Source organism: Dromiciops gliroides, chromosome 4 (assembly GCF_019393635.1).
Source record: "Dromiciops gliroides isolate mDroGli1 chromosome 4, mDroGli1.pri, whole genome shotgun sequence".
NCBI lineage: Eukaryota > Metazoa > Chordata > Mammalia > Microbiotheria > Microbiotheriidae > Dromiciops > Dromiciops gliroides.
The window spans coordinates 199,162,423-199,188,188 of record NC_057864.1 but is presented as its reverse complement, the minus strand read 5'-3'; the positions used below and the strand labels follow the sequence as shown (position 1 = coordinate 199,188,188).

Sequence of the window (25,766 nt, the reverse complement as noted above, 5' to 3'; positions counted from 1 at the left end):
GCTGGCTGGGGCGCCGCCGCCCGAGCCTCCCGAGGCCCCGCCTGCCTGCGCCGCATTGTCCCGGCCCGGAACCCCGGGCCCTGAGCTTGGAGCGACGCCGCAGCTCCGGCCCGCCCCGGACGGGCCCATGCGGAGAGCCGGAGGCATGGAGGACTACTCCGGGGAGGATGAGGAGTCCTGGTACGATCAGCAGGACCTGGAGCACGGTAAGGGGCCGGAGAGCCCCCTCCCCGGCAGACCTCCGCGGCTATAGGGGCTGGGGGTGATCCGACGGGGCGCACTGCGCTCCTGGGGCGGCCGATGCGTCCGGCCAGACCGCCCGGGGTTCTGGAGGAAACGAGGGAGCTGCCAGTGGTTACCTTGGCCTGACAGCCAGCTGGGAACTAGTGAAGTCCTGGCTTTCTCCTCCTCCTCTTCCTCTTCTTTCTCCTCTTCCCCTCCTCTTCCCGCCTCGCCCCCACCCCAAGGAGAAGCGGTGTCCTGGGACTAGAGCATCCTCTTGTCCAGCTACCACCACCAACACACACACACACACACACACACCCCAATATCAGGGAGAACACACCTGCCAAAGTACCTCTTTAGTATTTGAGGGAGTCCGAAAAAAAGAGGGGGTGGCCTCGAAAACTTAAGGGAGGGGGGCACCTTTGTAGCATTTTGTGGAAGGGGAGGATGAGTCCTAGTTGCCCGTAGATGAACCAGCATCTCTCCCTACCACTCATCTTGGGAGAACCGCTCTAGCTCAGAAAAGTTCCCCCCAACTTGAGGGGGATGCAACAGAGCCCCTCTCGGGACTCTGGACTAGTCAGCAATGTGTAGTGAGGGGGTGGGAACCGAAGGAAGGCCCTTAGTATCCTCCTTTCGGCTTGAAAAATGGGGAGGGGGAGGAGGGGGCTGGCTGGAGCTGTCAGAATTAGAGCCAGAACTTGGAGAGGTAACTGGGATCCCAGGGGAACGGAGTCAAAGAAAGTGGAAGGCAGGCTTTTCTGTAAGGAGGGGGAACAAGGATGCGTCCGCCTCTGTGGCTGGGTGAGGGGGGTGGCGGTGAGGTGGCTGAAGTGACATCACTGCTGATTCAGGAAGGGGGAGGGGGTGTTTCCAGCGGGAAGGGAGAGAGCTAGGAGAGGGCCAGGGCTTAGTCTCGTTGCAGCTGGCATCAGTCTTGGGCCCACAATGCTAGTCTCTTGGTTAGAGCCAGGATGCATGGGTATGATTCATGGTCTTGCTCCTGGTAAATTGATTCTACACAAATCTTGCCCCTGGGCCGTGTCTTCCTTCCCTCTTAAGCCCACTATCTCACCTCACACTCATTTTCTCTAGCTAATCATAGACTCATAGGACCACATCCTTGTTCCCAGAAAGACCCCAGTTAACTAATCCCAAAGTTCAGACCTGGAAGCAAGGACTAAGGAATACGTGGTGGCTCCAGGCTTCGGTCTCCCTGTTGGCAAGGGGATAGTAAGAGATTTCATCACTTTTGGTCTCTTCTGGGAAGAGGACACAGGGCTCTGAGGATGTCTAGGATTGTTTTTCTCTTCCCCTCCTCCTCTTTCACCAAATTCTTCAAATATAAGACATTGGGGGGGGGGGAAGGGAGGGGAACCAATTAATGACAATGTTACTGCTGCCTTTATTTACATTCATACACCCTTAATGAAGGCTTTGGCACCCTGCCTATTCCAGATGTGGGAGGGAGCTGGAGAAATGGAGATTTAATGCTCTGGAGGAGAACTGGCAAAAATGGGGACTGCCTGTACTCTCAGCCCAGCTGTGCCGGATGTTTCTTCCATGTTCCAAGAACATTAGTGGGAGGTGTGTCTAAAGAGGCCAGATGGAAAACCATAGAAATTTAGATGTCACAGTCTAGGTTCTCCATTTTGCAGATAAGAAAACTGAGGTCAAAAGAGATTAAATGATTTGCCGAAGGTCCCTCAGAACTCTGTGTTGTTAGGGCTGGAAAGATTAGAGCTGTTAAATTAAGAGGGGGGGAAAGTCCCTGCACTCTTGGCCCCAATCAGATCCAAATAAAATAAAAACCAAGTAGTCCTATATCTATTCATTACTGAATTATAGGGTTGGGGCTAGAAGGGATTATCTAGGTTAATCCCCTTATTTTACAGAAGAGGAAACCGAGACCAAGGAAGTGATTACCCACGTTGACAATAAATGGCAGATTTGGGACTCAAACCAGACCTGAGTTCTGATTTATTGCAGGGATTTGAGAGAGATGGGCTATTCAGTTTTCCCTTTTCTAAACTGAGGCTTGCTTCCTTTATTTAATACCTAGCTAAGTGGTTTGGTGGATAAAGCACTGGGCATGGAGTCAGGAAGACCTGAGTTCAAATCTGGCATCAGAAACCTACTAGCTAGGCAAGTCACTTAATCCTTGTTTGCCCCCCTTTCCTCAATTAATGGGAATAACAACACCTTCTATGGGGATATAAGGAGATAAAAAGTGTTTAGCACAGTGCCTGGCAAATAGATATTGTATATAAATGTTTATTCCTTTAAAAACCTCATAGGATTTTTAAGAGCATTGGATGAGGTAATACAGGCAAAGTACTTTGTAAACCTTAAAGTGCTGTCAAGGTGTTCCAAAAGTCTTGGTGTTATTTTAGTCTATTTAAACTTCTGGAACATCCTGTATGTTTGTCAGTTATTGGTATTATCATATGATATTATTTATTGCCTTGTTGATTAGTCATTTCATTCACATCCAACTCTTTGTGACTCTGTTTAGGGTTTTCTTGGCAAAGATAGTGGAGTGGTTTGCCATTTCCTTTTCTAGCTCATTTTACAGACCAGGAAACTGAGGTCAACAGGGCTAAGTGACTTGCCCAGGGACACAAAGCTAGCAATTTTCAGAAGCAAGATTTGAACTCAGATCTTCCTGACTCCAGGCAAGTGGTTTATCCACTACACCACCTACCTGCCCATTTGTTGCTTTAGCCAATGCCAAATTACCTTGAATTTATTTTATATAAATTGTGTGTATATTATACATGTTCATGTTATCTCTCCTCATGAAATATATAAAATGAAATATAGCCCTTTTAAAAAATTGTAAAGCTCTGGGGTGGCTAGGTGGCGCAGTGGATAAAGCACCGGCCCTAGATTCAGGAGTACCTGAGTTTAAATCCGGCCTTAGACACTTGATACTTATTAGCTGTATGACCCTGGGCAAGTCACTTAACCCCCCATTGCCCCGCAAAAAAAAAAAATTGTGAAGCTCTTTATAAACGTTATCTCATTTGACCTCCCACAACAACTCCTGGGGCAGGTGCTATTCTTATCCCCATTTTGCAGATGAGGAAGCTTGAGGATGAGAGAGTTGCCGAAGGTGACACAACCAGTAAGTATCTGAATTGGGTATCTAACTTAGGCCTTCCCAGTTCCAACACTCTACCCACTGAACCAATACCAGGGACTTTCATTTTTTGTCTTTGTGTACCAAGCACAGTGCCCACATATGGTGGGCATTTAATAAATATTTATTGATTGCTACAGATTCAAAGTGAACACAAAAGAAAACACAGGAAAAAAAAACAAGAAAAATAAAGGAAGTTTTGGTTTTTTTGTTTTGTTGAGAAGTATGATTCGACCTGCGTTCAGATTCCATCAGTTCTTTCTCTGGAGGTCTATGGCATTTTTCATCATAAGTTCAGGGAAATTAAAAAAAGAAAATCAATCAACTTAGATCTCATTTTTCCCCTTTAAAAACTTTTTATTGATGCATTTTCCTCATATATCCCTCCACTCCCACTCCTGTTGAACCCTGTAACAAAGAACAAGTTAAGTAAATATTTTTTAAAAGACAGCATCTAATTTCATATGCAGCTTTGTATACCTGTAGTCCCCCACCTTTGTATCAACAGGAGAGAAGCACATTTTGTCATTTCTTCTCAGGGGCCAAAATTGGTTATCATGTTTCACCAGAAGCTCAGCAGTCTTTGGGTGACATTTTCATTTACACTATTTTAATCATTGTGACATGTAAAATACATTATTTTAATTTTAAGTAGTATTTTATACTTTCCAATTACACGTAAAGACAATTTTTAACATTCACTTTTTTGTTTGTTTGTTTTGTGGGCAATGGGGGTTAAGTGACTTGCCCAGGGTCACACAGCTAGTGTCTGAGGCCAGATTTGAACTCAGGTACTCCTGAATCCATGGCTGGTGCTTTATCCACTGCGCCACCTAGCTGCCCATTCATTTTTTTAAACAAAATCTTGAGTTCCAAACTTCCTACTTCCCTCCTTTCCTTCCCCCTCCCCTCCCCAAGATGGTATGCAAGGTAATATAGGTTATCTATGTGCACTCATGCAAACTATATTTCCATATTAGTTTAAAAAAAATGAATGGGTGACCTCTAAGATCTAGATAATCTCTAAGGATGTTTCAACTCTAAAAGTTTATGTATGGCCCTGTGAAATTCCTTCCACTGTAACTCTTTAAATTACCCATGCTACTTCCATCTCTAGTCCCAAATGGATCCAAGCTAGCTACCAATACTGAGCAATAATACCAGCTCTCCTTTTAGCAGTCAAAGAACCTAAGAGATGGGGCAGCTAAGTGGCGCAGTGGATAAAGCACTGGCTCTGGATTCAGGAGGACCAGAGTTCAAATCAGACCTCAGACACTTGACACTAGCTGTGTGACCCTGGGCAAGTCACTTAACCCTCATTGCCCCACCCCCAAAAAAATGATAAAATAAAAAAAGGAAAATAGAAGGAAGGGAAAAGTGAAAGATGGAAAGGGTTATAGAGGAAGGTCCCATAAAATCAGACTACTGGAAATGAAGTTATGCCAAAAAGGTACACCATATATTTTATTATCAATAATTACTTTTCTGAGAAAAAAATCTGAACTCTGTAATTATAATGCCCAAGCTTGGCCATGGAGAAGATTAGAGGTAATATACCTCCCACCCTTCATTTCAGAAGTGAGGGACTATAGAAGTTAAATATTGTATATGTTGTCAGACATAGTCAATATGTTGGTTGGTTTTAGTAAATCTTTTTTTCTCTTGATTGAGTTCTCTTTTTAGATCCATTACAGGTTTAATGATTTTACCAATCTGTTATAGCAGGATGGCCCATAGGTAGGGAAGGACATAGTTAGAAATGAATGTGATGTAAGAACTTTTTTTCATCAATAAAAATCTAGCAATAAAAACAATTTTAATGACCTTTTCTGCCCCCTTCTCCCCATCCCCAGGGCAGATGCTTCATCCCATTGTTTATCATCCAGGTCAAATGGATTATCAGGCAAGGTTCTATCACCTATGTGACTTTGAGGCAGGTCCCTGTTCTTATTGGGGGGGCGGGGAAGGGATCCTAGATCCATGCTGTGTCCCCTCTGTCTGTTGCCTCAAGCACCTATAAAAATAGAAAAAGCTATTAATTATTAAGCATCAGGTACACTTTACCCTTCCTCCTGACCAAGCATGGAGAGAACTGTAGGTACCACTATCATTCTCAGTAAAAAGTAGCTGCTGAGTCATGAAATGACAAGGGCTTGTCCCTGTGCCATGGATTCCTTCTCCTCTCTCTGCCAACCTCTGCCCTTGAGCCTATAGTGGCAAAGGAATATCCAATGACCTTAATATAGAAAGAGGGATCTTTAGTATCCTGCCCCTAGTGTTATCTCAAAGATGGCACAGATTCAAGGCCCATGGGTTACCAGTTTTTTGGGTCCTTAAGTGAGACGTTGGGTCTCTTTACAAGGCACTTACATCAGCACTTCCTCTTAAGTGAGTCACACTGCTTCTCATCATCTTCCATTTCTTCCTTTTTCTTCTTTTCTCTTCCTTTTGGAGGTGGGTCTACTTTCTGGGAGACAGTGTGGTATAGTCCACAGAACCCTAGACTGGAAGTTAGAAAGACCTGGGTTCTAACTCTTCTACAGGTATTAACTAGATATGTGACCTTGGGCAAATCACTTAACCCGAATCTCAGTCAATAAGCACATATTGAGTCTATTATGTGTCAGGAACTGTGCTGGAAATACAAAGAAAGGTAATTTTTTTTTTAAGTGAAGCAATTGGGGTTAAGTGACTTGCCCAGGGTCACACAGCTAGTAAGTGTTAAGTGTCTGAGGCCGGATTTGAACTCAGGTACTCCTGACTCCAGGGCCGGTGCTCTATCCACTGCGCCACCTAGCTGCCCCTAGAAAGGTAATTAAAAAAAAAAAGTCCCTGCTCTCAAGCCACTTACATCATAATTATTTACAAATTGTAATAATATGTGAATAAATATTTACAATATATAAGTAATTGGGACATGCAAGGTGTATACCAAGAATATGAAGTAATTTGAAAGCCTGTTTGTTTTTCCAGTCTTTTCAGTCATGTCTGACTCTTCATGACCCCATTTTGGGGGTTTTCTTGGCCAAGATACTGGAGTAGTTTGCCATTTCCTTCTCCAGCTCATTTTACAGATGACGAACTGAAGCAAACTGGGTTAAGTGACTTGGCCAGGGTCATAAAGTTACTGTGTATCTGAGGCAGGATTTGAATTCAGGAAGATGAATTCCAAGCCCATTGCTCTATCCACTGCACCATGTAGCAGCCTGAAAACTTATTTCTCCACCTATAAAATGGAGATGACACCTCATAGTTGTGAGGCTCAAATGAGATTAGGGATGTTAAGCATTTTGCAAGCTTTTAAAGCACTATATAAATGTGAGCTGTTATTGTTTCTCCCTGGTCTTGACGGCCCTGGAATAAAGTCTGTTTCCCCAGGTTCAAGCTTTTTATTCTTAAACTGTCAGGGTCATTATGTCAATGGGGTATCTCCTCCAAGGACTACTCCCAGGGCTCCATAGACATAGAGTTCTTCTATTTACCCTCTTCCAAACATGCTCAGCCAGAAAAGGGTACAACTATATTATTTGATAATATATGCCCTTAGCTCCCGCTTTCACAGTAAGTAGTTCATGAAATATCACTACATGGACTCATGGCTTAAATTAGCTTGACACAGTTTAATTCATTAATCCGGTTCTTAAGAGACTATTTTTCATTTTTTTTGTGCTTCCAGTTAGCCTCAATTCTTGGGTTCCTCAGCCTTCTCTACAAGGTCCATCTCAGAATCACATGTTGAATTGATTCACTTTGCAATCCCCAAACCCCAACTCAGTGATCCTTTTGTCCCCCAGGGGTATTTCCAAAACCCTTGAGACCATTTTACCCCTTTTTGGGTATGCAGTCTCCAGTCACTTCCTCTCTAGCTTTCAAACATTTTCTTAAATAATAATGAGTATAATGAAAACAAAGTTTATGGATGCTTTTTTGTCTTTACATCAATGTAGTGCCTATACATCCACACCAACCCTACAGACTAACTTCAACAGGGAACTGAACAATCGAACCCTCTCTTGTAATAAGAGAAAACAGTTAAAGGGAAATAACCTAGTCAACCCATCATATAACAAACATTAACTGCTATTTGCCTCAGTTTCCTCATCTGTAAAATGGAGATAATAAAGTATTATTTAAATGCTAATAGTAGTAGTAATAGTAGCAGCAGCAGCAGTAGTAGTATCAGAACATTGGTAGTCATAACTGCAGCAGTAGTAGTAATAGTAGCAGTAGCATTAATAGTAGTAGTAGTAGTAGTAGTATCAGAACAGTAGTTGCAGTAGTAGTAGTAGCAGAAGAAGCAGTAGCAGTATCAGAGCATTAGTAATAATAGTAGCAGCAGCAGCAGCAGTAGTAGTATCAGAACATTAGTAGTAGTAGTAATAGTAGCAGTAGCAGCAGCAGCAACAGTAGTATCAGAACATTAGTAGTCGTAACTGCAGCAGTAGTAGTAATAGTAGCAGTAGCATTAATAGTAGTAGTAGTAGTAGTATCAGAACAGTAGTTGCAGTAGTAGTACTAGTAGTAGTAGAAGAAGTAGCAGTATCAGAGCATTAGTAATAATAGTAGTAGTAGCAGCAGCAGCAGCAGTAGTAATATTAGAGCACTAGTAGAAGTAGTAGCAGCAGCTGCAGTTATTGTAGTGGTAGGCACCAGGCACTGTGCCAAATGCTGGGTATACAGACAATGATGATAATAACAGCTCACATTTATGTATTGCTTTAGGGTTTGCAAAGCATTTGACATATATTATTTCATTTGAGGCTCATGACAACCTTTGGAGGTAGGTTGTATTATTATACCCAGATGAGAGAACTTAGTCTGAGAGAGGTCAAATGATTTGCTCTGGTCATACACAGTTAGTAAATATTTGAGGCAGGATTTGAACTCAGGTCTCTCTAAGTCTAGCAGTGTCCACTATACCATCCTGCCGCCTCTAATGAAGGAAACACCCCCTTCTCTCACAAGAAGCTTACCCAGTGAGTGTATCTAATGATATAGGCAACATCCTCTCCCATCTCTCTGCAAAGAAGAGGGAGATTTGTTTTCTTATATATTCTACAGGACCATTTTTGGCTTTTTATTTACTTAAGAGTTTAGCTTCCTTTTAGTGTTTTTTTCCTTTCCATTGCTGTGATCATTGTCTATCTCGGTCTCCTGGTTTTGCCTTTTTTTTTTTTTTACTCTGCATCAGTTCATAAAAATCTTTTGTTAGTTTCCCCTGAATTTCTCCTGTTTGTCATTTATTATTGCACACTAACAGCCCATTACTTTTGTGACCCATGGCCCAAGAGGCTCCATTCCACAAGAGGCACTGACCTTGGACCCACATAGACTTGGATTCATCCTGGGGACATCAGACTCCAGAGAATAGAGTTAGGTTTCTCTCTTTTTGTAGCTCATGATGCCCCCATCCCAGAGTAAAACTCTGGAGGAATCTCTAAAACTAAGGTTACACCAGTAGTATACACCTTCAATCCCTCCAAAGGGGCTTTGTCTTGAAGGAAAAGAAGTATTCTGTATGTGGGGAGTTCATACCAGGCATGTGGGACATATTGCCTGTGTAAAGGTGTGGAGATGGGAGATGGAAAGTTGTGTAGGGAAAAGAGAGGTCAGTTTGGCTAAATCAGAGAGTTAGCAAAGCTGAGAAAAACAGCTTTAAAAGCTAAACAAAGGAGTTTTTATTTTATTCTAGAAGCTATTAATAGGATGCTACTTGAGCTTATTGAGTAGAGAAGTGGCCCAGTCAGATCATGCTTAAGGAAAAGCACTTTACAGCTGCTACAGGATAATCTAGTGGTGGTGATTTCTTCCAGAAGTTCTCCTCCCAATGGTTGGCCCATTCCCAGCCATGAAATTCTAGAACTTCTGATCCACAAAGTTATTGCCAAGGTGATGAAGTGGAGAGAGTGCCAGACCTGGAATCAGGAAGACTTAACTTTCTGAGTTCAAATATGGCCTCAGACAGTTACTAGCTGTGTGACCCTGGGCGAGTCACTTAACCTTGTTTGCCTCAGTTTCCTCATTTATCAAATGAGCTGGAGAAGGAAATGGCAAACCACTCTGGTATCTTGGCCAAGGGATCACTAAGAGTCAGGCACGACTGAACAACAACAAAATTCCATTTCTTAAGATTAATGGGGGCAGTGGATAGACCACCAGCCCTGGATTCAGGAGTACCTGAGTTCAAATCCGACCTCAGACACTTAACACTTACTAGCTGTATGACCCTGGGCAAGTCACTTAACCCCAATTGCCTCCCCCCCCCCAAAAAAAAGATTAATGGGGGCAGCTAGGTGGCGCAGTGGATAGAGGGATAGAGCACCGGCCCTGGATTCAGGAGGACCTGAGTTCAAATCCGACCTCAGACACTTGACACTTACTAGCTGTGTGACCCTGGGCAAGTCACTTAACCCCAATTGCCTCACCAAAAAAAAAAAAAAAGATTAATGGCTTCTGCACAGGGAGGAAACAGCAAGGCAGAAAAAACTTGCCAGGGGCTCTTTTCTGTGAGGGCTTACTAGAAAAACACCTGTAACAGCTGCTATGTGTTTGTAGCCATCATTGCCTCAGGCAGTGGAAAGATGGGGAAGAAGAGAGAGAGAAATCCATTCTTCTCTTTGGTGCAAGGCCAAGGGAAAGAAAGCACTGAAAGAAAAAAGCCCTCAATAAGAAGGTCCAAAAGAAAAAATGACTCAACTTTATTCTTTTTTTGTTTGTTTGGGGGTTTTTTTGGGTTTTTTGAAGGGAAATGAGGGTTAAGTGACTTGCCCAGGGTCACACAGCTAGTTAAGTGTCAAGTGTCTGAGGCTGGATTTGAACTCAGGTCCTCCTGAATCAAAGGCCAGTGCTTTATCCACTGCGCCACCTAGCTGCCCCCTGAACTTTATTCTTATAGACTACCAAGGGGGTTGGAATGGCTTCCAGGACCAGACAGCCAATAATCTTCAGTAACAAGGTTTTAGTGTCACCCACACTCCTAGCCTACATGGAGTAGCCATCCTTCAGCCTGCTACTTAACCCATTAGGGGTAGGTAGGTGGTGCAGTAGATAGAGCACTGGCCCTGGAGTTGGAAGGACCTGAGTTCAAATGTCACCTCAGACACTTACTAGCTCTGTGACCCTGGGCAAGTCACTTAACCCCAACTGCCTTAAACATCTGGGGCCATCTCCAGTTGTCCTGATCTATATCTTGTCACTGGACCCAGATGGCTCTGGAGGAGAGAGTGAGGTTAGTTATCTTGAACAGCCCTCCCTCACTTAAATACAATTCATTGCAAGTCATGACATTACCCCTAAGTCAAGGTCCTCTTTGAGAATGAAGAACAGACAACAAGAACTTAGCTCATCATATTCGTCATCATTATCTCAATTATAGTTATAGTTCTATGTTCTGTGAATCAGAGATGAAGAAGGAACATATTCCAGGCAAGGATAAGAGCCAAGGCAAAGGTGTGGAAATGGGAAATGGAATATTGTGTCTGGGGAACAGAGAGGAGCCTAATTTAGCTGGATGGCAGAATACAAAAGGTTGAATAACATGCAGTAAGATTGGGAAGATAGGCTGAGTTAAGGTTCTAAAGGGCTTTAAAAGCTGGGGGTGGCTAGGTGGCACAGTGGATAAAGCACCGGTCCTGGATTCAGGAGTTCCTGAGTTCAAATCCGGCCTCAGACACTTGACACTTACTAGCTGTGTGACCTTGGGCAAGTCACTTAACCCCATTGCCCCGGAAAAAAAAAAAAAAAGCTAAGCTGGGTGGTTTATATTTGATTCTAGAGACAATAGGAAGCCACTGGAATTTATCAGCCAAGGGGGAATAACATGGTCAGAATTGTGCTTAAGATATAAATCACTTTAGGGGCAGCTAGATGGCACAGTGGATAAAGCACCAGCCCTGGATTCAGGAGGACCTGAGTTCAAATCTGGCCTCAGACACTTAATTAGCTGTGTGACCCTGGGCAAATGGTTAATGAGGGGTAATCTTCATTACCGCCCCCCAAAAAAGATAAATCACTTTATGGTTTGTAGTAATTAATAGTGCTTATTAATTACTAAAATTGTAACCTCTTTTCCATTAGTCAGGTAGCTCTCAGCACCTACCCAAGTTTTTTTTATTTATTTAATAAAGTGGAAAACCCTCTTTTCCATAAACAGTTACTCATCTATCAATCAAAATTCTCAGTCTCCTAGGTTTAAATAAGCATCTGTTAGTGGTATATATAATTTACTCACAAAGTAACAAATAATAATACAAAACCATACATAATTGCTTATAATATTTTAACAGTGAGAAAAATCACAGCCAGTCACCTCTAACCATCACTTCTACCCTTGACATCTTCTCATTTTTGAAATACAGTCCTACCATTCAGCTTCTCCCCTCAAGAATCCTCTTTTTTTATTTATAATGCAGAATGTCCCAAAAGTCTTAGTGCAGTTTTAAAGCTTTAATAACTTGAGATACCCTGTATAAACATTATACATATTCCTCTCAGGAATTAAATTCTTTGTCTATACACTCTGTCTCTGGCCATGATAGGAAAATGGTATCTTTGTAGATGACAGTTAAACTCAATTTCTTTGCAAATTATTAAAACTCAATCCCCACTGACTCCTCAGGAAATAGTGGTTAAATTCTCATTGCCCCACGTTCCAAAGCCTCTCAGTTTTTATAATATCTAAAAGAGGCTGATATTGAAACTGCTTTTATACTTAGATACAACTCCCCAGATGCCAACGCAGCAAAGAGCAGATGTCTTGGCAGGAAGGAACTAAAGTGAATATCCAGAAGAGTGCCTCTTTCTGACAAAGTTCCTTGTTCTGTAACATCAAGTGAATTGCTAGTACTTCATTGATCTGGGATAGCCCAGAACAATCCCCTCACCCACCACTCCGACACATTAACATTTATAGTCAGTCCAGTGTGCCTCATTTTGAGTAGTATTTAGATGAAACTGGAGGACAACCAGAGGCAAAGTGATGAGGGTGGTGCGGGACCTCCAGGTTGTATTGTGTGAGAATCAGGTGGAGGAACTGGGAATGTTTGGAGACGGTAGTTGTCTTCATGAGTTTGAGGCACTGGGTCTATATAAGTCATGGTGGGAGAGGGATCAGACTTGTTCTCCTTGACCCCAAGGGGCAGAACTGGGAAGAATAAAAAAAATGTGGGGGCAGCTAGGTGGCGCAGTGGATAGAGCACCAGCCCTGGAGTCAGGAGGACCTGAGTTCAAATCCAGCCTCAGACACTTGCCATTTACTAGCTGTGTGACCCTGGGCAAGTCACTTAACCCCAATTGCCTCACCAAAAAAAAAAAGAAAAAAAAGTGAGCTTAACATGTAGGGGAAAAACTTCCAAATCACTGGAGTTGTCCACAATTTAAATGGGTTTCCTCTTTCTAAAGGTAGAAACCACCATTGTCAAGGTATGTTGTAGAGATTATTTGGATATGAATTGTACTGAATGGCCTCTGACGTCCCTCCTAACTCTGCAATTCTGCCCAATAACATCAAGGTCTTTCTCTGGTTATTTTAATATTTCACCATGCCACTCAGGCTCTGTCATCCTTCACTCTGTCTATCTTACCAGCCCCTCTCTTCTGTTGCTCATGTCTTGCATGTCTTCTTGTCCCCCCTTGTCACACTCAGATCATCAGTCTACAGTCCTCTTATACCTACCATACATATTCCCATTGCCCTTTGGGCCATCTGCAGCTTCAGCTCTCTAGAAATTGTCATGTTCCCTTATTCCTAGCCATAGAGCATCACTAACTAGTGGTGGAAGGCATCACTATTAAAAAGATGGGATGGGGCAGTTAGGTGGCACAGTGGATAAAGCACCAGCCCTAGATTCAGGAGGACCTGAGTTCAAATTCAGCCTCAGACACTTGACACTTACTAGCTGTGCGACCCTGGGCAAGTCACTTAACCCTCATTGCCCTGAAAAAAAGAAAAAAAAACCATTTATATAGTGCTTACTATATGCCAGCACTGTGTAAAGTGCTTTACAATTATGAGCTCATTTGATCTTCATAACAGAGGGAAGGAGGTATGACTATTATTCCCATCTTACAGATAAAGAAACTGAGGCAGACAGAGATTAAGTGACTTTCCCAGGGTCACAGAGCTAGTAAGTTTCCAAAGCCAGATTTGAACTCAAGGTCTTGGGCCCACAGCTCTCTCCACTGCACCACCCAGCTCTCCTGTCAAAAAACTAATACTAGGCAACATTTTAAGTGCCTCAATTTCTTATGTCTCACTTGATTTTGATACACAGTATGGTCAAAGTTATGTTTATAATTGCATCTCTCTTAGAATCTTGTATAAGTTAAGCATGAGAATGGGTGATACCTTGTTTAAGAAGGCCTTTAAGACTGTTTTATTTAGCTGAGTCAAAATGTTTTTGCCCATACAAGGAGAGAAGAATCTAATATTCTCTGTACTACTCTATCAGGTATGTGACTGAGTGTGCAGTCTGCTATAGAAAATCTTGAAACCCCACCCTATTCCCTTCCCATATTTTCATAAATGATTTAATAGGCACATAAATCATTCTCATAAAGATTTTCTAAAGAAGAGGAAGTGGGGGGGGGCAGCTAGGTGGCACAATGGATAGAGCACTGGCCCTGGATTCAGGACCATCTGAGTTCAAATCTGACCTGAGACACTTGAGACTTACTAGCTGTGTGACCCTGGGCAAGTCACTTAACCCTCATTGCCCCGTGTTGAGAGAGAGAGAGAGAGAGAGAGAGAGAGAGAGAGAGAGAGAGAGAGAGAGAGAGAGAGAGAAGTAGACTGTTGATTGGTGCTTGTGTCTTCTTTGGCACCTCTGTGGAGAGGGCATATACTTTGTTCCTAATTCTTGGCTACTACGAAAAGTTCTGCAACAAGTATTGTACTGTTTGCCTTTCTTTTTAGAACAAACACACACACACACACACACATATATATATATATATATATATATATATATACACACCTCCCTGAGGTATATGCCAGGCAGTTGAATCTCTGCCATAAAGGGTATAAATTTTCTCATCACTTTCTTTTCAGCTCTCTTCTAGAAGAACAGCATCAAGATATAGAAGTGAAAGGTTTCTGGGTAGTCTGCAAATCGTTGTCCTTTATCCTATATTTTCTCCTCTCCTTTCCTTTCCCTCACTCAGGCAGGTGCTACTCATGGGCCCAATTCCACCGATTGGCAAGAGAGCTCTGACTTCCATTTCTGACATGGGCTTCTTTGCTTCACTTCTTGGGTAATATGGTAGCAGAGCTCTTCCCCTACCCCTCCCTTCCAGGAAATCAACATATTAATGCCAAACTGATTTCAGACACTTGATTAGTTTAATCCATGGTAGCTCAAACCTCCTGAATTCAAGCAATCCACTAACCTCAAAGGGGGAGGGGAGATGGGATGGGACACCACCCTTTCCAGTAGCTTAGATTACAGGTGTGTACCATCATATGGACTATTCTTATTTTCTAATATTAGTTTTTGCCTTCCTCACCTGTCCCTGCCTTCCCATAGAAGTCACCAAGCATCAAGGTATATTTTGTCTTAGTTTGGAGAATCTTATCGAATTCATAGAATTTCTCTTCTGCAACAAATGTTGATATATAAGCTGGAATTGTATTCATGACAGTTGCCCCTGGTCTCATGATGAAACTCATCTCTCCAACTCTTTTATCTACTTCTCAACAAGGAAAATCCATGAGCCATCCTATTAAACTACAAATTCTAGTTTCATTTATACTAAAAATGCCAATATAGACATGTTTCAGCTGGCTGAGTAGTATGTCAGGCCTCTTGACATAACAATCACATGTTACACATACCAACAGTTAAGGCTCATAGTTAATATAAGAACTCTGATTTTTAGTACCCTTCTGTTCACTTCCCCACAATTTATTATGGAAGCACAGGGTTGAAAGCTGTTTTGTATTTTGAAATGGTTCTATGAGTCTCTGTAGATAAAGATGAGATCCAGCAATGGCCACCATTCTGGTGATGTGATATGATCAAGGCTGTGCCTAAGGGAGATTAACTTAGCAGCAGTGGGAAGAATGGTTCAGAAGGGGAAGAGATAAGAGGTGGAATGACAGGTTAGGAGGCTATGGCAATAGTCCAGATGGATGGTGATGAAGACCTCTACTAGATCAATGACAGCGAAAATAGAGAGGAAGAGATAGGAATGGGAAACATCACAGGAATCAAGTCAGCAGATCTCAATAAATCAATGACATGGGAGGAGAAGGAGAAAGATCACTCCAAGGTTACAAACATGAGTGCTGCTTTCAACCTCCACAGACCTACACTTGGCAGCAGAGTTGGGGAAGACGCTGTTGGAGCGGAACAAAGAGCTGGAGGAGTCCTTGCAGCAGATGTACTCTACCAATGAGGAACAGGTTCAGGAGATTGAGGTGAGGAGGCCAGGAGACTGGGTGGCTATGAGTGGTAGTGAGCAGCGAGCCTCACCTTCCCCCATCCACTTCTAAGGCTTCACTGTTAGGACCATAAGGATCCAAGACCAACCTACCTCCCCCCATTGAGAATATTGAGAAGGCTAGGAGAAAGCACTGGCCCTGGAGTCAGGAGGACCTGAGTTCAAATCTGACCTCAGACACTTAACACTTACTAGCTGTGTGACCCTGGGCAAGTCACTCACCCCTCATTGCCCTGCCCCCCCCCCCAAAAAAGAGTGACTAAGAAGACTCAATATTCAGAAGTTACTTTAGACTTCTATGTCTTCATTGGAGTTTTTCGCCACTCTCCTAATCTGTTTCAGAATCATACTCCAAAATGGAATAAATCTGGTGGTTTGCCACTTGCCTCTTCAGTCTTTCCCCCTGTTTTTTTTTTGTGGGGCAATGGGGGTTAAGTGACTTGCCCAGGGTCACACAGCTAGTAAGTGTCAAGTGTCTGAGGCTGGATTTGAACTCAGGTACTCCTGAATCCAGGGCCAGTGCTTTATCCACTGTACCACCTAGCTGCCCCCTCCCCCTGCTTTTTAATAGAACTGCTCAGTTCCTCCCCCAGAGTATCAGGAGAGACCTCAGTTCAAATCCTAATTCAGCCTCTTACAGGTTGTATAGCCACAAGTAAGTCACTTATGAATGACTTGAGTCTTAGTGTCCCCATGTGTAAAATTGGATTAATAGTATTAATTGTAGTATGCAGGTTCACGGGGTTCTTGTGAGAAGTAGGTGGGTTGATGTTTGCAAAGCACTTTGCAATCTTTAAGGTATTGTATAAAATGTGTTGTTATTGTTCTCTTACCAACCCCATCCTCATCCCAGTACCTGACAAAACAACTAGACACGCTTCGGCAAGTGAATGAGCAACATGCCAAGGTGTATGAGCAGCTAGATGTGACTGCTCAAGACCTGGAGCTGTCCAACCAGAAGCTGGTGCTGGAGAGCAAGGCTGCCCAGCAAAAGATCCAGAGGTGAGGACACACAAGATGCCAATGGGGTATTCTGCAGCTGGAGGGAAGATGATATCCTCTGAGTGAGGAAGTATGTGGCTGATTCACGTTTACATAGGAGCCTGTGCATGTGGGTCATGGGCAGATGTTGGACAGGTAGTTGTGGAAGAATTTTCTTCTTATGTCTAGATCTGTTGTTGCTTCATTCTCAAAGAGGACCATAACATTGGTGTGATGTCATGATTTGCACTGAATTGGATTTAAGTGAGGGAGGGCTGTGCAAGGTTACCAACCTCATTCTCTCCTCCAGAGCCATTTGGGTCCAGGGGCAAGATATACATCAGGACCACTGGAGGTGGCCCCGGATTTTTTTAAGGCAATTGGGGTTAAATGACTTGCATAGGGTCACAGAGCTAATAAATGTCTGAGGTGAGATTTTAACTCAGGTCCTAGGCAGCCAAGCAAGACACAATGGTTGGACTGCTGAATTTGGTGGTCAAGAAGATAAGTTCAGATTCTGACTCAGATACTTCCCGTGTAATGCTGGGCAAGTCACTTAACTTCTATCTGCCTCAGTGTCCTCATCTATAAAATGAGGATAATAATGGTGTCCCTCTCCCAGAATTGTTGTGAGGATCAAGTGAGATAACATCTGTAAATTGCTTTGTAGCTCTTAAAGTGCCACATAAAATTTTTATACAGGGCATCCCAAAAGTCTTAGTGTAGTTTTAAGCTCAAGAGATAGATGGATAGACAGACACACATACAGACACACACACACACACACACACACACACACATATATATGTGTTGACATAGATACACTAAGGCTTTTAAAATATCCAGCATGTATTTATATATTATTTTATATAATTTACATTATACATATTTATGTGTATATATACATTTATAAACATGCATAAATATATACAATACACAGATAGCTAGATAGGTGAATGTGTGTATATATATGTGTGTGTGTGTATGTATATACATATATATATTCCTAACTATATATAATGCATGGATAGACAGACAGACAGACATACTATACAAATATTCACCTCAAGACTGATCACTGTTCCTTTATTCTACATTCCCCCCCTAACCCAGAAAGAGCTTGCCAACATTAAGATTCCAGCCTTGGTCTTTCTATCTGCAGGAAGATTCCTGGATGAAGGCCAGGCACAGAGCTGACCTTTCTCTCTGTAATGTTCTTAAAGACTTAGGAGTTGGGGGCAGCTAGGTGGCACAGTGGATAAAGCACTGGCCCTAGATTCAGGAGGACCTGAGTTCAAATCCAGCCTCAGACACTTGACACTCACTAGCTGTGTGACCCTGGGCAAGCCACTTAACCCTCACTGCCCCACAAAAAAAAAAAAAAAAGGACTCAGAAGTAGAAAACAGATGTTATGACAACTTGTTTGGTGTTTTTTCTTCTCAATCCTTTAGCCTGACAGAGACCATCGAGAGTCTCCAGACCCAGGTAGAAGAGCTTCAGGGACAGGTGGAAGAGCTTAGGAGCTTGGAGCAATTGAGGGTCCGAAGAGAGAAGCGGGAGCGACGGAGAACCATCCACACCTTCCCTTGCCTTAAGGAATTATGTTCCAGTCCCCGGTATGTTGGAGGCAGAAGCAGGAGGGAAGAAGGGGACAGGAACAGAGGCTATATCTTGGCCACTGATACCTTAAGTGTCTTGGGAACCAGAAGGATTCTCAGTGTCTCTCCAGGCAGGAAGGGATGGCTTTCTCCCAGACCTGACCTGCTACACATAGAAAGGACAAAGGCTTTAGCACTTTAACTGTGACAGCTGGTTTCCTGAGAGACTGTCTCCTCTGAAATACTTCACCCTAAGCAGGTCTTCTTCCTGGCCATCTTCCCCTCCATCTTCTCCTTTTACTGTCCCTGCAATTGCCAGCCATCCCCAGGCAATGCCACTACCCCATATCATATACTCTGCCACATTCTAGTTAATACAATGCACTCTTTCTTCACAGTGCTTGCTTCTCTGATGAAGGGGGGGGGGGGTCATCTCCACCCTGTTTCTCCTCCATTCCCAGAAATATACCATTCTTAGAGCTCTCCCTTCCCCAAGACGTTGCTGAATGCTTGATTGTGTGTGAGGGTAGTTTTCAAATACTCATTTTCAGCTCCTTTCTCCCCCACATCTGACTGCTCTGTCTAGCCACAGACTGAAAGGCCTTCTCAGCTGAATAGGGAGGTATTGTATTAGTTAGAGGGATCTATATGCAGAGGGTGCTATGTTATGTAATTGTACACAATTAAAAGACTATCTTGGGATTCCTCATTTATCAGACTTGGAAGGACCTTAGAGATCACCATGGTCCACTGAACTCAACGAGTCTGTAGTGTGCCAAAGCAGATATATAACAAGTATTTTAAATGATATTCAATTCATCTATTAAGTTACTGCTGTATGTAAGTGACTGTGCTAAGCATTGAGGATACAGAGATGAGGGGCTTACAATCTATTGGGGGTTGGAAGGGGTAAATACATATGTACACAGATTAAGTTTAATCCAAAGTAGAAAGTGGTAGGGCCAAAGGAGAGCAGACAAAATGCTTTAAGAATATTTGGGGGAGGGGGGGAAAGCAAGGTGGGGCAGTAGATAAAGCACCAGCCCTGGATTCAGGAGGACACATGTGTGTGTGTGTGTGTGTGTGCATGCGCGCGCGCGCGCACGAGTGTGTTATGGGCCCATAGCACCCTAGAAGTTCTCTGGGGCACATCAAAGAACCTTCTCCTTGAGAAACTAAACCAGAGGATAGACACACCTAGAGAGATAAGTGGAACCAGACCAGACTGAACTAGCTCCAGACCCCCACCCTTCATTCTAGTCTCCCTCAACCCTGGGGCGATAAGATTAGTGTGGCTGCTTCCTTTATGTCCTGAGGAGATGGCTTGAGAGATCTGTAGCCACCCTTCATTCAACTCCTCCAGCCACCACCAGTGGAAGATGGTCCTCCCTCACTAAAGGAACTTAACACAGTCAGATGGTCACCCCCATCAGTCCTCTATAAAAGTACCTACCAGTCTCCTGCTCAAGGAGATTGGTATCTCAGAGCCACTCTCTCTGTGCCATGCCTTTCTCCCCATGAGAAGACTAAGGATTTTTTTCATGGTTTCCCTTCCCTTCCTTTCCCCTGCCACTAAATTACTATCTTATTCTAACCGCTTTTGTGTGCAAGAGGGTGTAATTCTTGGGTGTCTTTTTTTTTTTTTAGTGAGGCAATTGGGGTTAAGTGACTTGCCCAGGGTCACACAGCTAGTAAGTGTTAAGTGTCTGAGGCCAGATTTGAACTCAGGTACTCCTGACTCCAGGGCTGGTGCTCTATCCACTGCACCACCTAGCTGCCCCTGGGTGTAATTCTTTAAAGAGGAATTCCTAAGGACCCCAAACCCCTATCACTATCCCAAACCCCCTACCCCATTTTCCCCCATGACATATATATATATATATGTATAAATATATATATAGTATGTATATATGTGTGTGTGTGTGTGTATTTGAGGAGGGAAAGAATATTCATGGAGGATAGTGGCCTTTGAGCTTGGCTTTGAAGACTGCAGTGTACATAAGACTCAATACAAACTGAATTAAATTGATACAGTCCTTGGCTTCGGAGGGTTTCCGATCTAAGAAAGACAGCACAGATGTATAAAGAGAAGGATGTAAAATATATTGAACACAAATTATTTTCATCACCTTCATTTAGTGAGGTAGGGAGGAATAAAGTGTTTTTCACAGGCTAGAGGCTGCAGAAAGTCTATCCCTATCCACAGTCTTTAAAAGAATTCTTTATGTTCTTTGCAGAATAAAGCTTTCTTTGGGTGGGCGGGCCTTCTTTTGCAGAAAGGGATTAATTCCCATGATCCCTGTGACCTAGTTCCTACCTCCTTAGGTACGAGGATGCCTTCCGCTTGCATAGCTCCTCCACGGATCTGAGCCCAAAACCCTTGGAACGGGAGAACGAGCATTTGCAGGCCATTGTGACCTCCCTGCGTTCCCAGGTGAGCCAGGAGAAGCAGCGGAAGGAACGGGCCGAGCGGGAGTACACGTCCGTGATACAGGAGTACTCAGAGCTGGAGCGGCGGGTATGTGAGATGGAAGGCTGCAAGCTTCGGGTGCAAGAGCTGGAGGCCGAAGTACTGGAGCTGCAACAGATGAAGCAGGTGAAGACGTACCTCCTGAGCCGGGAGGACAACCTGTCCGAGGCCTTGCTGGAGCCTCTCAACAACGCGCCCGAGGCGGACGATCCCGAGCTCGGAGGGGACGGGACTGCAGGGAAAGATGGGGTCCCGTCCCCCGCGGCTTCGCCGGGGCATTCGGTACGCAAGAGCTGCAGTGACACGGCCCTCAACGCCATCATGGCCAAAGACCTGGCCAACCGCCACATGGGCAACTACATCCTGCACGCCAACAGCGTGCGCAAGCGGGGCATGTCCATCCTGAGGGAGGTGGACGAGCAGTACCACGCGCTGCTGGAGAAGTACGAGGAGCTGCTGAGCAAGTGCAGGCAGCACAAGGATGGCGTGCGGCACGCCGGGGTGCAGACCTCCCGCCCCATCTCCCGGGACAGCTCCTGCCGGGACTTCCGGGCGGGGGAGGAGGGCCTGGGGGAAGAGTGGGGCGGGGGCAAACAGGGGGAGAAGAGCCTTATTCAGCACGTGGAGGCTGTGGACAAGCGGCTGGAGCAGAGCCAGCCTGAATACAAGGCCCTCTTCAAGGAGATTTTTTCCCGGATCCAGAAGACCAAGGCAGACATTAATGCCACCAAGGTCAAGACCCATAGTAGCAAGTGAGCCCTGCCTGTCCCCAACCCCCCCCCTCGCTTTTGCCCCAGTCCTCTTCTTCTCCCCAAGCTACGAGGTACCCCCACCTCCTTTCTCTAGAGCCCTTCCCGCCTTCCGAGTTGGGGTGTGATGCTATCGCTCCAAGCTGGAAGGGTTCCCTACAAGGGCTGGAAGTGGAAGGAAGAGAGGAGCTTCATAAGAGCACCTTGGTGATGGTTCCAGAAACACCAGAGGAATACCCCTCCCCCATCCCCGTGGTGGGGGAGTATGGGTAGCACTGGGGAGTTGATCCCATTTCTCAGGAGCTCCCAATCACCCGTTGTCTGCCTGATGAAGCGGAATCCCAGAGTTAAAAAGCCAGACATCCCAGGGGAAGCTCCTCTCTCCCTCACCCTCTGGCTTCCGGGCCATATAGCTGCTTCTCAGATGTATGGCCAACTTTCTTTTCAGAGCCATTCTGGATCTGGGGTGTTTTGGTTTTTTTTAATTTTTATGATAGCTTCCCCTCCCCCCAACCCAAGACTGGATGCACTTGAAGTGAGACCAGCCTGAGCTGCCTTCTGCAGTCCTGACTGGTTTCCTGGACCCATACCCAGCACCCTAACTGGGAATGCCACCCCAAACCCAGGGTTTTCATCACTCCATTTTGGCAGCAGCCGCTTAGTCCAAGGCATCCCTGTCAGGTTGGAGACAGACAACCCCACTCTGGGCAGAAAGCCCCCTCTGAGAGAAGAGAGGGCCTCTGCTGTAACTCCAGACTTGGGAACCAGCTGTCTGTATCCCCCCCGGGATGTCATGGCCACCCCTCAGGAGCCAGCCCAGCACTGTGTCTGTAGCAAGTGAGCTCTGGGGAGGAGGAGAGACCCTCACCCAGCTGTGAAGGAGCTTAAACTCCTGCTTTGCTGTTCTCCAGCCTTCCCAGAAAATGCCTCTGACCGTGTTCATTCTTTCAGGGGCTAGGGTTGAGGGGAATCCCAACAGGAGGGGACACCCTTGTGGCCCTTGGGATCCCCTGACTAACATTGTAGCAGAACCACTCCTTTCTCACCCACGCTTGTGGTTTCCTACCTTCCCAGTCCGGGACTTCACTATGTCTGCCCCTATCTCAGGGACCATGATATCTCATTCACATACTCCATCCAGTGCCCACTCCTGGGTATGTACAACCAGCATGTTAGCCGAGCTTCAGCTTCTAGCCTGTCACTCCTAGGGCCAGCCTGATGACTGTCCACCCATACAGTATTCTCCACCCAATGGGAGAGAGAACAGATCTTGCCTCCTGAATAATTCCTACTCTTCACCAATAAGGCTCAGCCTCCTCTTTTCTTCCTCTGATTGCTTGATTTGGGGATATGAGGAGGAAGGGCTTTGAGTCTCCTCTGGTGTTGACTCTTCCTGACTGTGGCTATTGCCCCTTTCTGGCTCAGTCTAAGAAGGTCTAGGGATTCACAGCCCTGCCTCCAAGCCACCCAATTCAAGAGTCTCAATCCTTTCTGCTGACCCCATAACCATCAGTGGCTGTAGAGCCTGATGGAGGAAGTGTTGCCTGGCTCCTATACCAGGATCTCTCATGCCTTATTTATTTGTAACCAGAATAGCAGTTTTCTTAAGCATCCCTGAAGGCACCCAACCTACTCTTGAGGCATCACTGTGATGGAAGCTGGTGGCTCTGGTCTTTTATATTCCCTTGGTTTTGAATCTTCATCCTGTGGGGCAGAGGAAACTCTAGTCATTTGTGCGTCTCTTCTGGCGGGGTAAGGGTGAGGGTGGGAAGGAGGAACTCCATCCTGTCCAGACTCCAGCACTCTAGCATCCTACCAGCTTCACCTTTGAAGTGTACATGAGAGAAATATATTTACAAATGCTTTATTCTCTTCTTAAATTAAAAAAAGAATGCATCAGTATTCTGAAAGCAGAAGTTGCCTTCAAAGATATGGATCCTGTCTGTCTCTGTAGCATTCACATATACACAACCCTCTGTTTTATTAGAGAACTTGATAGCTCAGGGGTTCTCAATCTTTTTTATGTCATGCACCCCTTTGGCAGTCTGGCGAAGCCTATGGACCCCTTCTCAGAATCATCCTTGTAAATGTATAAGATACCGATTATATTGAAATACAGTTATCACAATTGCAAAACAAATTGACCAACCCTATTTAAGAATTCCTGTAACATAGCTGGAAAGGGAGAGAGACATAATGCCCACTTCTCTGGTGGGCTGCTTCTATGGAATTCCATTCTCCAATGGGATTTTTTTTTTTGCTAGTTAAAAAACAAACATTTTATTGATGCTCTGTTTTTTATGCTACAGTCACTTCCCATGAAACCTAACCAAGCCCACTACAGACCCCCTGTAACTCTCCTCTATAACAAAGACAGAAAACCAACCTTGTTTGGCACCATATGCAAGGTTACACATCTTCCACTTTGCTATCAGTCCTCCAGAGCACAGACTCAAACACAATTTTGAGAATGCGCTTTCCTTCTCCCCTTTCATTTCTGCTGGGCTGGCTGAGAGAAGTGAGAAGGCCTTTGAATGATGGCCTGCTATGTGAAGAATGCCACTTAGAATAGATGGAAAAGGGAAGTCGTGAGGAGGAGAGGGCCTGGCTTCACATCCAGTTGGGATTGTAAGTCATCCAAGGACAATGAGGGGAGAAGAAAGCAAAACAAGTTTCCCAGGAGAATATTGGAGCTCCCTTGTGGCTCCTCAGGGCACTCTCAGGAGAGCCCAAGGGGCAGGTTATATATGCACAAAGCCCAGCTTTAAGCATAGCTCTCAGAACACTTAGGGGATTCCCGGGTAATTAAGATTGGGCAAATAAAAATAGTAACCCTTAACTTTATAGTGCCTTAAGAATTACAAAGATTTAAAAAAAAGACAAAGATGCTTTCACCAAGAGGTCAATAGTGCAAGTTAAAGAAGCCAAGTTTCAGAAAGGTAAATTCCATTTCTAAAATTTATTGCATATTTCCTGTGCTAGGTACATGATAGGGAATGGACCTGTGACTTCATTTGTATTGGAAACTCTACCAATATAGGTCAACACCTCTGCACTATTAGTTTACTAGAGAGCTGTGGCAAGCAAACCAAAGCCACTGAACTGGACATAAGGGTCCCTACAGGCCACACATTGACTTTTAAAAATTATCATGTTCTGCGTATTTTTATTTTAACTGTCCCCGTTACACTTGAACTGGTTGGGCCAGGGGGAGGAGAGAGACTCAGGAGAGGCCCCTGTTTGACACTTCTCACCTAACATGCAAAGAAGCTACTTTCCCAAGGTGGTCATACAGCCAACACTCAACCCAAGACATCTTCCTGAGTGAAAATCTGACCTCAGACACTAGCCGTTTGATCCTGAACAAGTCACTTAGTCCTGTTTTGTCCCAGTTTCCTTATCTGTAAAATGAGCTGGAGAAGGAAATGGCAAACCACTCCAGTACCCCAAACGGGTTGACAGAGAGTGAGGACACAACTGAAATGACTAAACTCTATCCCCCACACCCAACTGCCTCTGGAGATGCAAAGATAAAATGCACTTCAGATACTGCATTTACATTTTACCAGGAAAGTGGCATACCCTTGATAGGATTGGAACCTGTGCCTTCTGACTAGACCTCTTTCCACCACAGCAGACTCCTGGGGATTGAAGAAGGCACAGAGAAGGGCAGAATCTGTCTCCCCTCTGTGTCAAAGTACTGGTATTACGAGAACCTTGGTGATAAAGATAAGCAATCAGTTTTATGATGGAGACCAGAGAAAAGGTCTCTGTTTTTAGATCCTTGCCTGGTATAAAGTTGGAACTTTCCCCAAATATACATCTGTGATCTTTCACATCTTAAACTACAAGTTTGACTTCTTTTTGTTTTTATTTTTAAAGTGGGGCAATGAGGGTTAAGTGACTAGCCCAGGGTCACACAGCTAGTAAGTGTCAAGTGTTTGAGGCCAGATTTTAACTCAGGTACTCCTGAATCCAGGGCAGGTGCTTTATCCACTGTACCAGCTAGCTGCCCCCTAACCTACAAGTTTGGAACTGGTAATATCACACAGATTTTTCTCTTTCCAGACCTTAAAAGTTGTTTCTTCTGTAGGCTGTGTGTGATCAGATTATTTTTAATTCAATTTTTAATTCAATTTTGATTATCAGTTCCAAATTCTCT

General features: G+C 44.3%; 1 protein-coding gene across 2 annotated transcripts; it reads left to right on the top strand.

Moving 5' to 3' along the window:
* CDR2L (cerebellar degeneration related protein 2 like) lies at positions 1–25,766 on the top strand. 2 transcript variants are annotated; one of them, XM_043964189.1, is made up of 5 exons: positions 1–206; positions 15,670–15,782; positions 16,659–16,807; positions 18,239–18,403; positions 20,711–25,764. In XM_043964189.1, the coding sequence occupies exons 1-5, from the start codon at positions 128–130 to the stop codon at positions 21,609–21,611; spliced, it is 1,407 nt and encodes a 468-aa protein (XP_043820124.1). In that variant the 5' UTR covers positions 1–127; the 3' UTR covers positions 21,612–25,764. The 2 variants fall into 2 exon arrangements, with proteins under 2 accessions (XP_043820124.1, XP_043820122.1); XM_043964187.1 differs by having other exon boundaries at positions 75–206; positions 20,696–25,766.

Coding starts and splice junctions, on each gene's coding strand:
- CDR2L (XM_043964187.1), top strand. CDS start 128: ATGCGGAGAGCCGGAGGCATGGAGGACTACTCCGGGGAGGATGAGGAG. Junction 207..15,669: donor TCAGCAGGACCTGGAGCACG/GTAAGGGGCCGG, acceptor CAACCTCCACAG/ACCTACACTTGGCAGCAGAG. Junction 18,404..20,695: donor GAATTATGTTCCAGTCCCCG/GTATGTTGGAGG, acceptor CCTGTGACCTAG/TTCCTACCTCCTTAGGTACG.